General features: G+C 38.6%; 1 protein-coding gene across 2 annotated transcripts in view; it reads left to right on the plus strand.

The window, feature by feature from the left end:
• The first annotated feature begins 2,946 nt into the window (after positions 1–2,946).
• The window catches only part of Galc (galactosylceramidase), a 59,285-nt gene continuing 46,679 nt past the window's right edge, over positions 2,947–15,552 (plus strand). The window contains exons 1-4 of one of the 2 annotated variants that reach the window (XM_020185887.2): positions 2,947–3,148; positions 10,137–10,205; positions 10,439–10,502; positions 14,514–14,627. In XM_020185887.2, coding sequence (XP_020041476.1) covers positions 2,954–3,148; positions 10,137–10,205; positions 10,439–10,502; positions 14,514–14,627 — 442 coding nt within the window. In that variant the 5' untranslated portion in view covers positions 2,947–2,953. The remainder of the gene's footprint in view (positions 3,149–10,136; positions 10,206–10,438; positions 10,503–14,513; positions 14,628–15,552) is intronic. The other variant, XM_074067388.1, reaches the window with a different exon arrangement.

Raw genomic sequence — 15,552 nt, forward strand, 5'->3', positions numbered from 1 at the left:
GTACTCTTAAGAAAATGTTAAATAAGCAACATATAATTAATTTCACAAGGTGGATTCTGTCCTCTGAACCATTTTCATTGCCATTAAGTCCTAAGTTAAGAGAACCCTTTCACATATTTTAGAGAGCAGTAACTGAAAAGGGTGATGTCCTTAATGCAATCAATCAACTATGTCCAGAGCTGGAAGACCAGATCAACAGTAGTTGTTACAGGATAGTTCATCAAGAGAAATTACTTCACATCCTTTTATGTACTGGGGAATATTTCCAGCTCCTTTCTGTGAATAATTTTCATTTTATCTCCATATGAGACCATTCAGTGATTTTCTTTGGAATCCAATCAAGCACTATACACTGAGTGCACTCTATGAGTTGAACACTATGCGTAATGAGTAGAAAAAAAAAAGAACTTGCCCTCTGTCCTTGACAGCCTATTTCTGATTTCTAAAAGTAAAGCCATTTTCTCAAGTGAGACAATAAACGGACTGCCCTCAAACTTTATCAATAACATTTTCCTTAAAAGCCTAGATCGTCTGTCTTTCTCAAAAGGGCATCTGATTTTTATCACATTATTCACTATAGAAAAAGAGAGGTTTGCAGTGACTGAAGTATAATGTTACTCTGAAACACTTCTAATTGAAAAATTACTTTTAAAACTCATATGAAAGTGAGAACTGGGACCCTTCCCTCTTAATGTCTTCTCTCATTGATCCTGAATCCGTAGATGCAAAGGAAACTGACCACATGGTCACTTGTCTGATAACTGCAATTTCCTTTGTATCTCACAACTTTATTGAGTATTGTTTTTTCATATATATTACACATGTATGTATTCTTTTACTAAAAACTTTCTTACATACTGGTTTCCGGAGTATAGATTAGGTATCAGATTACTTTGATGTGTGAACTAACAGGAAGCAGTGGCTCTTCCTCAAGTAAAGCTACCTTTTCTGTTAAAGATTCCGTTTACTCTTTGTCAGATTTCATGGATGGCACAAATATTTGTAGCTTGTCTTCCAAGTAAAAGGTGCAATGGTGTGCTATAGGATTACACATGCTGGGTACTGGTGTCAATTTCCTAATTTCATGTACATGGATTTTCCTCAGCTGTCACCTTGGTACTTCATGTGGTCCTTATGTGCTATATGCAGTTCACAGGTATAAAATTTCAGAGTTTTTGGGAGACAACATTCACTTGATTTATTATCTATGGTTTGCAATCACAGTTGCTTCAGCTTATGCTTAAAATTTTGTTAGAACAAATGGATCACACCAGTTTCTATAGAATTGGAGAGTTACTGACTTGTATCGTAGAATGGTGGTGGGGGAGAAGGCATAGTATGAGGATATGTGCTATGTTAGGAAAAGAAAAAACAAAACAAGATAAGTGGCCCATAACTTAGCATTCAAATCAGAAACTTTGAATGGTGAAAGGGAACTACTAATAATTATGTTGGGGCCATGAATATAAGCTGGGACTATCTTTGGTAAATCAGAATCGACCTAACACAAGTAGACCCTTGGGATCTGTTGGTATGTGGTTCTAAGGAGACCACCATTATGGAAAAAAATGAATGCTTAGGATGCATGGAGTTCAGCATGTATGGCAGATGCTGCTCAAATTCCTTTGAAGACATGCCACCTTTCAACAAATTTAAATTTTTCACTTGGTTACTTAAATTAAGCAGACTGACTTTTACCTTGTTTTTGGAAGGCATATTTTCACAAAATTAGGGGGAGGGAAACACTTAACAGATGACATAATGATTTAAACACAGCTGACAATAACGTGGGACTGACTTGAGAACTCTGCATCAATTGAGCTGTGTAATTGTGTGTGGAATTAAAATGTTCTTGTTTTTGAAATTTCTTTCAATTTATTTATTATGTTTTGACCACATTTGTTCAAAATCATTTGTAATATATCTGTGAATAAGGTGAGCTTACTGTAATTTAAAAAGAGAGAAAGAATGAAGTACCTAGAAATATCAGAGTACCTAATGAGGTTGTTTATATGGGATGGCCCAGAGATTTGACCTCCTCATATAATTGCTTGGAGAAGTTAGGACTAGGTTAGTAACAATTTGCAAAGATTCTCCTTGACTTCAAGTTTCTGTCCTAGATAAAGATGTTACAGAGAGGGCCTCTTTTATATGAAAGTTTCATCTCCTGCTTTTTAAAGAAAAAGAATGAAGGTCGGGGTGATACTGCACCTGCAGTGTTTTTAGGTGCTTTTTTCTGTCCTAGTCTTAACTACTTTAAGGTTGAAAGTCATGGACATATCATGGTAGTAAGCAGAATAGAGAACCTCTTCAGGTAATGACTGCCAAGTGTGTAGTGTGTTCAACTGAGACGTACTGGGTGCCTGTTACCTTACTTCCAGCTCATTTAACCAAGTACACTTTCGCTTCTTCCATCAGAAGAAACTCAGGCTCTTAAACCTAAGTGAGTCCACCACGGTGACAGTACACTTTCGCTTCTTCCATCAGAAGAAACTCAGGCTCTTAAACCTAAGTGAGTCCACCACGGTGACAGCTGAACTGCAGTTTGGTTAGGGCATCTAATGGGCCAGGTCCTCCTCTTTCTTGCTCTGCTATCAATTGGTACTTCGTAGGTGCACCCTAAGATTCTGGGGGTAGGTCCACGGTAGGGCGACTCACTGCCCTCTTTCTTTGGCAAGTCTTGCCATCTACCTCCCCTCCGTTAACATGTTCCATCAATGAGGCCAGAAGAGTAGCAGTGCAGTGAATACACGTGAAAGCCTGTACTGGATCAGTGACACCTAACGAAGCAGCAAAAAGTTCCCATGCTTTCGCTCGACACTACTGAGGCAGCATAAGCAGTCTTAGCCCGCACTCAAGATGGCGGCGGCGGCTTCAGCAGCTTCTTGCCCTTTTCCATCATGGCGGCGGCCGGACCCGCCTCTCCAGGCGCTGGAGTCATGTGACCCACACAATGGCTGTGAGCCCACTTGAGGCTTCCCGGCAACGCCAAATGAAAGTTATGACAGCCGCCGCGGGTTCGGCGGCTCGCGCCGCGGTTCTTCTGCTGTGCGCGCTGCTGGCGTCCGGCGGCGGCGCGTACGTGCTGGATGACTCCGACGGGCTGGGCCGGGAGTTCGATGGCATTGGCGCGGTCAGCGGCGGCGGGGTGAGCAACTGGCAGAGCGATGGGTTGCGGAAAACGTCGGGGGGGCTGCTGCCCCGCCCCACAGGCCCCGCGGCGTTGCCCGGCTTTTGGACCCCTCCGCCTGCCGAGGCCGGCTTGCCGCAGGCGCGCGCGACGATGCGGGGTCGCGGCGCTGCGGCTGTGGGGCCAGACGACCATTGCTCCTTTTAGGTGAAGCTAGAGAAACAGTTAGCTTTGAACTAGAGAGGATCCGGAGCCTAGCGGGTGACAGGTGAAAGTAGTGATGGGGCAGGCGCTCGAGTCCTCGTCCCTATCCCAGTAGATGACCCTCGCCATGGAGATGGCGCTCAGGGAAGGTCACCCCTGAAATGGCCGGAGAGCCCCAGAACGCCTTTGTGCGAACGAGCGCGCCTCTCCCCACCACCCCACCGACGCGCGCAGCGCTGTGGAGGGGCTCTTCATTTTTAGGGAGTTTTTGGTGGGCTGGGGAATCTGAAGCCCCAGGACACTAGTGCAGGGGATGGCAACCCTTTTCAGAAGGACGAATAGGTTTGTCCCAAATTCTCTTTGGGAAGAAATAAGATCTAAAATTCTAAAACTCTCTGGGACTTTTTTTTTTTTTTTTATTTAATGGGAGTCTGCACGTGTCCCCTGATCGTCTATGATTGTTTCCTGTTGGCTTCGGTGTTGACCACGGATGTCCAGGGCCTGACACAGTGAATTCCACCCGGGCAGGCATCCTCTGTGCCTCACTGCTGGGTGCAGGTAGAAAGCAGTGGCTCATTTGGGGTGCCTAAGACTCACGAGGGGTTTTTGTTAAAAATGTAGATTCTGCCTTCTGGCTCCCATTCTGACATTGTAATTCTACAGTCTCTGAGAACCTGCATTTTAACAAACACACCAGGTATTTTTAAAATGCACCAGGATATTTTACGCGATTCAAAGATCTCTGGAGTATTTTTTTTTAAAAACGTTTTTAAAAGTAGTTGTATATTTACAGAAAAGTTATGAAGCCAATAGTGTTCTCATATACTCGTTCCATAGCCAGTTATGTTTGTCCCAACCAGTATTGATACATTAACTAAAGTCCATACTTTCAGATTTTCTTAGATTTTACCTAATGTCTTTTTTTACTTTTTCTTCTGTTCTGGGAGTCCAACTAGGATGCTACAGTACCTGTAGTCTTAGTTGGCTTGTATTCTTAGTCTTCTCTTGGTTATGGCAATTGAGACAGTTTTTATATGGTGATTGCATATTTGAAAAAAAAAAAAGACAGTTGCAGCTTTGTGCCTTGTGAGTGGGCAGAGCTGGCATTTCTTCAGTCACATGACTATTCTTCATTCCTAGCAGTATTTACTTGGCCCCTTGCAACGCCCTTTGCATCCATTGTCTTTGTTGTACCTCTTTGTTTTGGGCCCATCAGATTTTTTGCTGCCAGGCATTTGGGAGGGTTTTCATTTGTTTTGTACTCCAGATCACATCTAGAGCTAATTTTGTTTGAATTCTCAAAGGATGAACTCTTAAACTTTGGTTTTAATTGTGTTGAGTCAGAGGGAACTTGGGTCTTTATTTTTTTTTCTAAAGATTTATCGTTTTTACATTTACTCATATGTGTATACATTGTTGCCACCCCCCCCACCCCCCCCCACCCCCGCAAAGCCTCTTGTTCTAGGCTTTTGTTGAAGAGAAAACATAAGAAATAATAAGAAAAATACAGTATTTTTGCTAGTTTGAGATAAAGAGAGCTATGCAGAGAGATTCCTAGCATTGCTTCCATGCACATGTGTATTACAACCCACATTGGTTCAGCTCTACCAGACCTCTTCACTACTTCCTAGTCCCCATCCCATAGTGGTCTCTGCCAGTTTAAGATTACCGTTTTTGCTCCTCTACAGTGAGCAACCACAGTCAGGTTTTAAGTTTTCTACCCTTTTCCTATTCTTCTCGTGTACATTCTTCCCTTAGTGTGTGACCCATGTGCAATAATATTACTGCATTTGTTTTAGATCTATAATCCACATATGATATGAGGGAGAACATGTGATTTTTGGCCTTCTAGCCTAACTTTGCTTAAGATGATGTTCTCCAGTTCCATCCATTTTCCTGCAAATGACAAAATTTCATTCTTTGTGGCTGAGTAAAATTCCATTGTGTATATATACCACATTTTCTTGATCCATTCGTCAGTAGTGAGGCATCTTGGCTGTTTCCATAGCTTGGCTACTGTGAATAATGATGCAATAAACAGGTGCCTTTGTAATAATCTGGGTCGCATTCCTTTGTGTATATCCCTAGGAGTGGGATTGCGGGATCATATGGCAGATCTATGTTTAGTTTTTTAAGAAGCCTCCATATTGTTTTCCAAAGTGGTTATACTAGCTTACATTCCCACCAGCAGTGTATGAGGGTTCCTTCCCCCCCCCCCCGACATCCTCGCCAACATTTGTTGTTGTTGGTGTTCTTGATGATAGCTATTCTACCAAGATCTAGTGTGGTTTTGATTTGCGTATCCTTTATGGCCAGGGATGGTGAGCATTTTTTCATGTGTATTTTGGCCATTCCTTCAAAAAAGTTCTGTTTAGTTCAGTTGCCCACTTCTTTATTGGTTCATTGATTTTTGGGGAGTTTAGTTTTCTGAGCTCCCTATATATTCTGGTTGTCAGTCCCTTGTCTGATGTATATATAGCTAGCAAATATTTTCTCCCATTCTATGGGTATTCTCTTTAATTTAGAGAATATTTCTTTTGTTGTGCAGAAGCTTTTTAATTTCATGTAGTTCCATTGTTCATCTTTTCTCTTAGTTGCTGGGCTGCTTGAGTTCTACTCAGGAAGTCCTTGCCTATACCTGTTGCTTCCAGTGTATTCCTTGCTCTTTCCTGTACTAACTGCAAGGTTTCATGTCTGATATTAAGGTCCTTAATCCACTTTGAGTTGATACTAGTACAGGAAGACAGTTTCTGCAGGTAGATAGCAACTTTTCCTAGAAACATTTGTTGAAGAGGCTGTCTTTACTCCATTGTATGTTTTTGGTGCCTTTGTCAAAAATAAGGTAGATATCTATTCTGTTCTACTGGTCTTCATATCTGTTTTTGTGCCAGTACCATGCTGTTTTTATTGGTATGGCTCTGTAGTGTTGGATATTGTGATACCTCCAGCATTGCTCTTTTTGCTCAGTATTGTCTTGGCTCTTCATGGTCTTTTGTGTTTCCAAATGAACTTTAGGGTAGATTTTTCAATCTCTGTGATGAATGTCATTGGGATTTTGATGGGAATTGCACTGAACATATGTATTTCTTTTGTTAATACAGCCATTTTTACTATGTTGACTCTGTGAGTGTGTGAGCATGAGAGAGCTTTCCAACTTCTGTAGACATCTTTGATTTTTTTCTTCAGTGGTTTGTAGTTCTCCTTGTAGAGGTCATTTATGGCCTTTGTTATGTTTATTCCTAGATATTTGATTTTTTTTGAGGCTATTATAAAAGGAATTGTTTTAGTATATTCTTTTTCTCAGTTTGTTCCTTGTTGGTGTATAGAAAAGCTACTGATTTTTGTAAGCTGATTTTGTATCCTGCTACATTGCTGAAACTGTTTATGATGTCTAGGAGTTTTTGGGTGGAGTTTTTTTTGGTCTTTGAGGTATAGGATCATGTCATCTGCAAACAGGAATACTTTGACTATTTCTTTACCTATTTGTATTCCTTTTGTTAGACTGAAAAGAGGCACAGAAGGAAAGACAGGAGATAGGTCAACATTAGCACAGGCTTTATTTGGAAAAGGGCCTGTTGGGGGTGGGTCTTTAGCAAGAGAGCTAGAGCCCACTGCTGAAAACATGCTTGGGCTAGATATTATGGAGGCTAGTGGAAAAGTACCAGGAAGGGCAAGAAGAAATACCATTGCTAGGCAACCAAGAAAGGTAAGTTGTGGTTAGGTTACTGTCTGTTCAACTGTCCTTGGGACCCATCTGGAGATAAAGGTTAACAACTGTCTCTTTGTCATTCTTTGGGGTCAGGTGGGGAGTTTCCAGTAAGCCACCTGTAAGGGAGTAAGGGGGTCTGGTCCTAACATGGCTGTCCTCACTGTTAACTCCAACACCTTTTATTTCTTTTTCTTGCCTTATTGCTCTGGTTAGGAATTTCAGGACTATGTTGAATAGGATTGGGGCAAGTGTGCATCCTCATCTCGGGAGACTTGAATCTTTAAATTCAACTCAGCAAAAGCTTAAATGCTTACTTGCTGTGTAGGTGACCCAGCCTGTAGCTTTATCACAGATAATCTTCTGCTGGAGGTGGGGAAATCTTTAATTTGACAGCCTTATCTTGATTTTTACAGTTTTATTTCCTTTGTGCAACCTCATCAACAGGTTCTGCTGCATGTTTTACATATTTCAGGGTGAACATATGGGCTAATAATCTGTTGCATTTGTTCTTTGTTATCATTCTCATTTTTTTGTCTAACTCTGAAATAGTCAATATTTCATATAACACAGTTCCAGTCTCCTTCTGAGACCTTTACTTGTGATAGTAAATCTGGTATAAGCCTACTGAAAAAGTAAATAACTTTGTTTATATTGCATTTGACTCAAAGCCTCCTTAATTATGTTTCTGTACCAGTACAAAAAAAACCCATAACCTAAAAGATAATAAGTAGATGTTTATTGAATAACAAAGAGTAAGGATATGAACTTGAGCAAGACATTCTGTTTCCTCAAGGTACTTAGAAGTGAGACAAAAAAGTAAAGCATTGATTAGGGTATAGAGTTAGAAGTGTTATGGTAGAAATATGGATCTGGTGCCAAGGGTCCCAAAGGAGGGGTACTTAAATTGATGGGGAGTGGCATCTTTCTATGAAGAGGTGAAGTTTGAGCTAAAAGCTAAAGAATTAATTAGAGTTTTCCACATGAGGATGTAGGGCACATGCCAGGCAGAAGGAGAAGAAAAAGTAGTTTGATATGTCTGGATTGAGGATGTGAGAATGATCAGGAGCAAAATGTCAGAATTTGGTTCAGATAATTAAGGGATTTGGTTTTAAAACTGAACAATTTGGAGTGTGTCTTGAAAGCTGTTGGGGAAAGGGAAGACTTAGCAGGTTCAAACTCAGTAGTCTCATGATAATTTGTGTTTTGCAAACATTAATCTTATAAGTAGTGTGGAGGATACAATGCAGGGTAGATGGTAGGCAGAGACCATTTATGCTATTCTAATTAGTGAGGAGAGCCTAGGTTAAGTCAATGAGGTTGAAGAGAAGAATGGATTTGAGAGACATTAAGGACCTCTTGGTGACTGAAGTTTGACGGAAGTGTGGCCCAAGGTTTATGATTTAGCAAGGCATTGTTCTTTAGTAAGATAGCAAATGCAGGAGAAGGAACAGATGTAGGCATAAATTTTAGTTTGGTTTGGATGTGTTGAACTAGATGAGATGGGTCTGTGGCTCAGTGGCAGGGACTTGGGAGTTCTGAGTATGAGAGACTAGATAGGGGTACCACCAGAGTGTCATCTGTATGATAGTACAGAATGGAAGGTTGAACCCTGTGTGGGGAACAAGTAAGAGAAGTGACTTTATCTTAGATAAAGGAGACAGAAAGCTAACTTCAAAGGGAACATCTAAGGAGATACGAAGAACAGGCTCCTAAGAAAAACAGCAAAACTCTTTCCAAGATAACAAAAGATAGCTATAAAATGTAAATGGTGGGCCTCAAGGCTAGGTGAGCTGACCAGACCTTCTTGATATGTCCAGTTTGATAAGGATGGGGATGACCAGGTGATTAGGTTCAAAAGGAAGTCAGCTACAATATAACATCCAATTATAAGTGTAGTTTCAAGGTAGAAAAGGTGGATTAAGTTAGGCAGAACCCTATATCTCTTCCTAGACTTCAGTCATTCCATGGCTTAGCTTTCCCTAAGCCCCTCCTGTGTGTATAGGAGCTTTGCTATCCTTTCAATAAAATTTGTGCTTGCTTTGCTTTTGACTCTTGGTCTGTTGTCTTCAATCATTGACTTCGCCTAGACATGAACTGGGGATCACTGATCCAGTATCAACCCCATAAAAGTGAAGTATGGTGCTTTTGTCACACAACTGGCAAGTCAGTTGTTTGAATTTGAACATAGGGTTGCCCATCCTCCACGCATAGGGACGTGCTCCTGTTTCATGTTGAAAATCTTTCTCTTTTATTTCCCTTGCCTCTCAAAAGGATAGGTTTTTGCTCAATTGTTGGTTTTCTGTTTTTTTTTTTTCAAGATGCCATCTTTCATAGTCTAGGTAGGACTATGCACAATTGCTATACTTTTTGCATATGTCTTTCCATTCTTTGTGATGGTAATCTTGTGTGAGTTAGTTAGTACAACCTGGCCTGGGGATCATTGTGTAGTCACTCTTCTTATTTAATTATTTTGTGGTACTTTGTTTTAAACTCAGGGCCTCACACTTGCTAGGCAGTACTCTACCACTTAGGCTACCCCGTCAGCCCTTTTGGTGTTGGGTATATCCAAGATAGGTTCTCATGAACTGTTTTCCTGGGCCAGCTTCGAACTGTTGATCCTCCTGATCTGCACCTCCTGAGTAGCTCGGATTACAGGCATGAGCCATTTGTGCCAGGCTTGTGTAATTACTCTTAATAATAACAGATGGAACTTACAGAGAAAGAGGAAAGGAGTGCTTCCTTTTAGCATTGCTGCCTTTGGTAATTTCCTGCAAGATGTTGAGGGGTAAAATCTGAAGTTCATCCCACTCATCCTAGATCTAAGAAATTGTTGACAAATGATCTTAAGATCAAATATCTTAACTCATGATGTTCAGTAACCTCAAGAGAGAACCTTTTAACAGTTGGGAAAAACAACAGCTCTACTTGTCCAATGATTGCAAAAGCAAAGTCTGCCTAACAACCTGGGAAATGAGCTCCATTTGCCCAAGAAGTGGCCAAGTAGGTGGATACTAGGTAATGTGTATCAACACTTAGGCAAGCATTCATGATTGGATTGATTTTATTTATATTTTTGAATACTATTTTTTTCAGGCAACTTCCCGACTTCTAGTAAATTACCCAGAGCCCTATCGTTCTGAAATACTGGATTATCTCTTTAAGGTAATGAAAAATAATTATTTGATGGTAGAATATGTGGTGAATTTCAACCATAGAACTTATCAGCTTTATAATTCTAGGTTTTAAAAAATAAATGGTAAATTACTTTTGGAATAAGTTGCTGTTTGAAGTTTTACTTTTGTTTCTCACCTGTAAATCCAAAGGCAGTTACTAGTAATCGTCCTGAGGTTTCATACAATGAAGCACAGTAATAATACTGTTACTTCTTTCCACAGCCAAACTTCGGTGCCTCTTTGCATATTCTAAAAGTCGAAATAGGTGGTGATGGGCAAACAACAGGTAGGAGTGTTTGGGAAATAGGACTTTTCCCTCCACTATTTTAATCTGTACTTAACCTTACGGAATGTAAGTCATACCAACTCTTTTGAGGCTGATCGCTGCTTAGCAGATTATTTCTTATTTTTCCTTTTTTACCTGTTATTTTTCAAAAAATTGTTTCAAATTATGATTTTTCTAAAACACTACTCAGTCTTTAAGTTGCTTATTTAGTTCAGATTTCAAATCCAGTTTTCTAAAAAACTATACACTAGACAGCATAGGGACAGTTTGGGGTTTTATGGAGAAGGTAAAAAAGAATAATTTTGCATAGAACACAGAAGGTATTACTAACTTAAAATATATGTGTGGTACAGTTTTAGAGATACAATTTTTAAAATTTCTTTTAAAAACGAAACTGTTTTTAACCACTAAATCTTCATTCTTCATGTCCATTTTGATTGGCTTTGAATAGTGTATGTTATTAACTAGGAGTTTATAGGTCTCTGGTTTTTAGGAAGGAGAAAAAATAATTATCTCAATGAGTAGATACAGCTTATTGTTTTTAGGTCAGATCCCATTAGAGAAAGATCCAATGACAGAAACACTTAGTACAGTTATCAATAGAATTTTAAAAATATGTTTAGAAATTGACAAAATGGTTTAGTTATTTCAACTGCACACAGCATTTTAGGATAATAATTATGATTGATAGCATTAATGAGTACTATTCAGCTCTCCTTATTGTCTCTTAAATATACATTTAAACTCTTATTTTAGTGTAAAGAATGGCATAGTATATATATCTTATCAATAATAGATTGCATATGTATAAATTCTCATTTACTTTTGCCTGTAGAGTAAATGAATTTTAAATGAGTTACTTTTAACTTATTTATTGTAGATGTACTTTATGGATGATCAATGTCAGGTCCTTTTAATTAAGTGGCACTGCTTTGTATTTTTGAAAACTTATATCCATGGGGAATATATGTACATTTAACATTTAAAGATGACGGCAACAATTAACATCCCAGCTACATATATATCTTATATGTATTACTTTAGCTTTTGCCTTTGGAGTTGAATTTAAAATCTTTTGCAAGGATAGGTATATAGCACTAACAATAACCAAAGCTTTTAGACCTCTTACAAGTTTAAGAAGACAGTGCCAGTGACCCCAAATAGACTTATTTCCAATTGTACAAGGAATACACAATGGTCAAGTGTATAAAAGAGAGCACTTGCTGGCTATTTTGTATATGTTGAACTTTAACTCTGTGAACTTTTGCATAGCATTTAAATGTAGTTTAGACATAGCTCACACTTTTCTAGTGGAGGTTAAATATATTAAAATCACTTAAAAAAAGACTGTAATAAACAGATACTTAAATGAACTCTGATTTAGTTAAAACTCAGTTTCCAAAATAGTCTAAAGCTTGGTTAACATTAGCAGAAAACATAAGCAATTATCTTGATAAAATATAAATCTCTCCTTTAAGCCAATTTTTAGCAACTATTATTCACAGAATATTTTTAAGACAAATAATTAGGTGCTAGTTCTATATTAGTTCATTAATTTTTGACTTTAGAAAAACTTTTAGGTAACTCTTAAATTATAGCTGTATTTGTCACAAACAAATTTCTTTTAAGGCCCATTTTTTTTATATACTTATGATTTACTTACATACTTTGTAACTCTTTTGAACCTTTGGGGTTTGATCCCTATCCTTTTCCATTTTGGAACAATCTTTTACAACAAAAACCTTATTTTATAAATTATCAGTTTCTTTTTCCTTTAGCTTCCCCCCTAAAAAAACCATATTCCCAGTACCTCCCTATATCTTTCCTATTTGTTGATTTATTTCCTTATCTTTTTAGCATGTATTTTGAAATAATTTCGATAAACTTGAATTTAGATAAAATTGTTTTTCTCCCAATGAAATAGAATAAAATACTCTTCTTATTGGCCTTGTATTTCAGTGAATACCCAGGAAGAAAATAATGTCAAATTATCTTCCTATAGAACAATTTACAAGAGCACATTTGTTCCTAAAGTAGTCATAATATATCTGCCGCAAAGTGGAGTTGGGCATTCTAGACAAATAAAAAATCTTTGAGAGAAAATAAAATGTTCATACCTGTAAGTTAGGAGAGGAGTAAATTTTTTGATCTTTGGGGTTCTATCAACACTGTTATCATGCAGCTCCACTTAGAAAGCTCCATTTAGAGAAGTCAAATTAAGGCAGAAAATTGGGCCCTGTTTTCTGCTAAGAAACTAATTAATCTTTTAGCCACTTGGAGAGATAACTGGGTTCCTCATAGAATATTGGTAGTTGACTGGTTGGGGCTTGAATAGTGGGAACTCTTGGGCATCTTTAGTCCTCAAGAACTCCATTTCAGAAGTGGATCCCCTCTAACCCCCTTCTCCCCCACCCTTCTCCCTGCAAGGTCAGTTCTTTCTCCAGTGTTTTTTCCTCATGGCCAAGGAGGCATGTCCCTGGATATCATGGCCTTTTTTTAGGGCATTAAGCTTTTCAGTGCCCTGGATTTCCACACTTACAACATTTTCTTTTGGTGTTACTGGAATCAACCTGGTGTTTAGAGATTTCCTGGGTTAGTCCTCAAGGAGACTTTCCTCTAGAAGTAAAATTTCCATCCATTATTATAGCTATTACTTTGCTTTTTAGCAAACAACTAGGCCTGTTTCTCTGCCTGTAACTGAACTCTCTTAGTCCTTCTTTGTTCTTCCATTAAATTCTGGTTGTTGAAAACCTCAAAGACCAAATTTACTAATTCTTTAAGTGGGATCTGGTGTCCTATCTTTCGTTTTTTTGTAGCTTACAAAAGATATCTGGGCTGACTGACTAATAAAAGGCATCCCTAGAAATGTTTGTACTTCTATGGAGTTTGGGCTGATATTGGTGTGTTTTCTCAGGGCCTTTATGAACCATCCTAGAAACAGGTTAGGATTTTTACTGTTTTCCCTTTGTTATAGTTCTTAATCAATCATAATTAACAACCTTGTGTATTGATTGCTTTATTCCTTCAGTTAAGCAATTAATCATGTAAAGTCTTACTTCTGCATTCATTAACATTCCCAACTTAGTAGCTCCAATTTGGTTCATCATTGGGAATGGCAACATTTCCCACTGGTTTAGGGTTGTCCCTGGCATGGATATCATTGGTGTAAATCAAAGCTGCTGTCCAAAAGTTATGCTTCTCTTATTCATTTATTTTAGTATAAAAGAATAAAAGTAGAGAGAAATTTAAAAAGAGAAAGGAAAAGGCACCTCCTTCTAGAAGTGCAGGGTAGGAGACAAGCTCAAAAATGATGGCCTCTTTGTGGGTTTCATATGCTTGGAGCTAGGGAAATACAAGTTATCAAGTTGAAGTCTAGCAACCCCTAATCATTAGGCAGTGGCTCTGGGTGGCCAAAATGGGTGCTAAAACTTAGAGATGTGATCTAGCCCTATCCTAACACAGGAACAATAGGTGAATTTTAGGATTTCCTTTTGCAAAACATGCCTTTCATTTTTCTTTCTACTCATTCAAGGAGACTTGCAACTTCTTAAGATCTCAAAGGGGAAGGTAGATGCAGATAGTCCCTCTACCTTTTCCCTATTTTGTAACTTAACATCTAAAAGGAGGTGAGGTGAGGGGAGCTACCTGCTGTGATTTTTTAGTTTTTACTTTCTATTGCCTAAATCTGGTGATATTAATATTTATTAAAAATCATATAATTTCCCTGTCTCCTCATCTATCCTGCCTCAGCATTTCTCTTAATACTGCCTTTAATACAAAGTCAGGGTTTTATTATTTAAGAACTTTACTGTGCATAGGATAATGAAAAAGGATGAAATATTATGCTTTGATCATCTATCTTCAAGTTATATAATTCTCATTTTCCCAGCTTCAGGACTGGAACTGGAATGCTGCTTTTGTGAAGCGTGTGTGTGTATGTGTGTGTGAAAGTTGTCCTAGGAAGCACCATTCATGAATTTTTTCTTTCTCTTTTGCTCTCCCCGTATTCAGATGGCACTGAGCCCTCCCACATGCATTACACATTAGATGAAAATTATTTCCGAGGATATGAGTGGTGGTTAATGAAGGAAGCTAAGAAGAGGAACCCTAATATTATACTTATGGGTAAGAAGTGGAGTTTTCAATGCTTCTGCAGTCTCTTTCTGACTGAATCAGTTTGCTAGACTCTCTATTAATACTGAAATACTAATGATGTTCATACCGCCACTTGACTACCAACTGCAAAACAGTAAAACATGTGCCAGAAATGGTCGTTCTCTGCCTTTGTATGTTATGTTTGATCTTTATAATACCTGGGGAGTGAGGTGTTGCTCTTCTTGTTTTATGGAAGAAGCAGTAGGGCTCTAGAGAGGTTATGTCACTGGCCTAAGAAAGAAGATAGTAAATGGCAAAGTCAGGTTTAAAATTCAATTCAAGTGTATGTGTGTGTGTGTGTGTGTGTGTGTGTGTGTGTGTGTGTGTTTGTGAGAGAGAGAGAGAGTGAGAGAGAGAAAGAGAGAGACAGAGAGAGAAATAATAAACTACTTCAACAAAATCTGTCATCAAAATTTGTAAAAGGGCAATGCTATTTACAAAATTGTAATGCAGCAGTAGACTCCATTTTTAGAAGAGGTATGTGTAAGAACATTTTTTGTGTTTTCATTTTATTTTTATTTTTTGGCAATACTAGAGTTTGAACTGAGGGCCTTATGCTTGCTACCACTAGAGACATACCCCCCCAGCCCCTTTTTTTGCTTCAGTTATTTTTCAGAGAGGGTCTCAGGCTTTTTGCCTGGACCACCTGTGACTGTGATGCTTCTACCTACATCTCCCTTTTTTTTTTTTCAAATCTCAGTGATGCACAGGCTACTGTTTCAGGGACTGGGATACTGAACAATCAGTTCCCTATTCCCAGTCCATATTGGGCATAGGTTCTAGTAGCAGAATCATAGGATAATTGCTCAGGTGAGACTGTGTTCATTTCACAGTTCTGTAGCAGTGCTTACAGAGCCTGTGAAGTAATTTGAACATCATTTGAATTTGCCATTTT

This window comes from Castor canadensis, chromosome 3 (genome assembly GCF_047511655.1).
Source record: "Castor canadensis chromosome 3, mCasCan1.hap1v2, whole genome shotgun sequence".
NCBI classification, from domain to species: domain Eukaryota; kingdom Metazoa; phylum Chordata; class Mammalia; order Rodentia; family Castoridae; genus Castor; species Castor canadensis.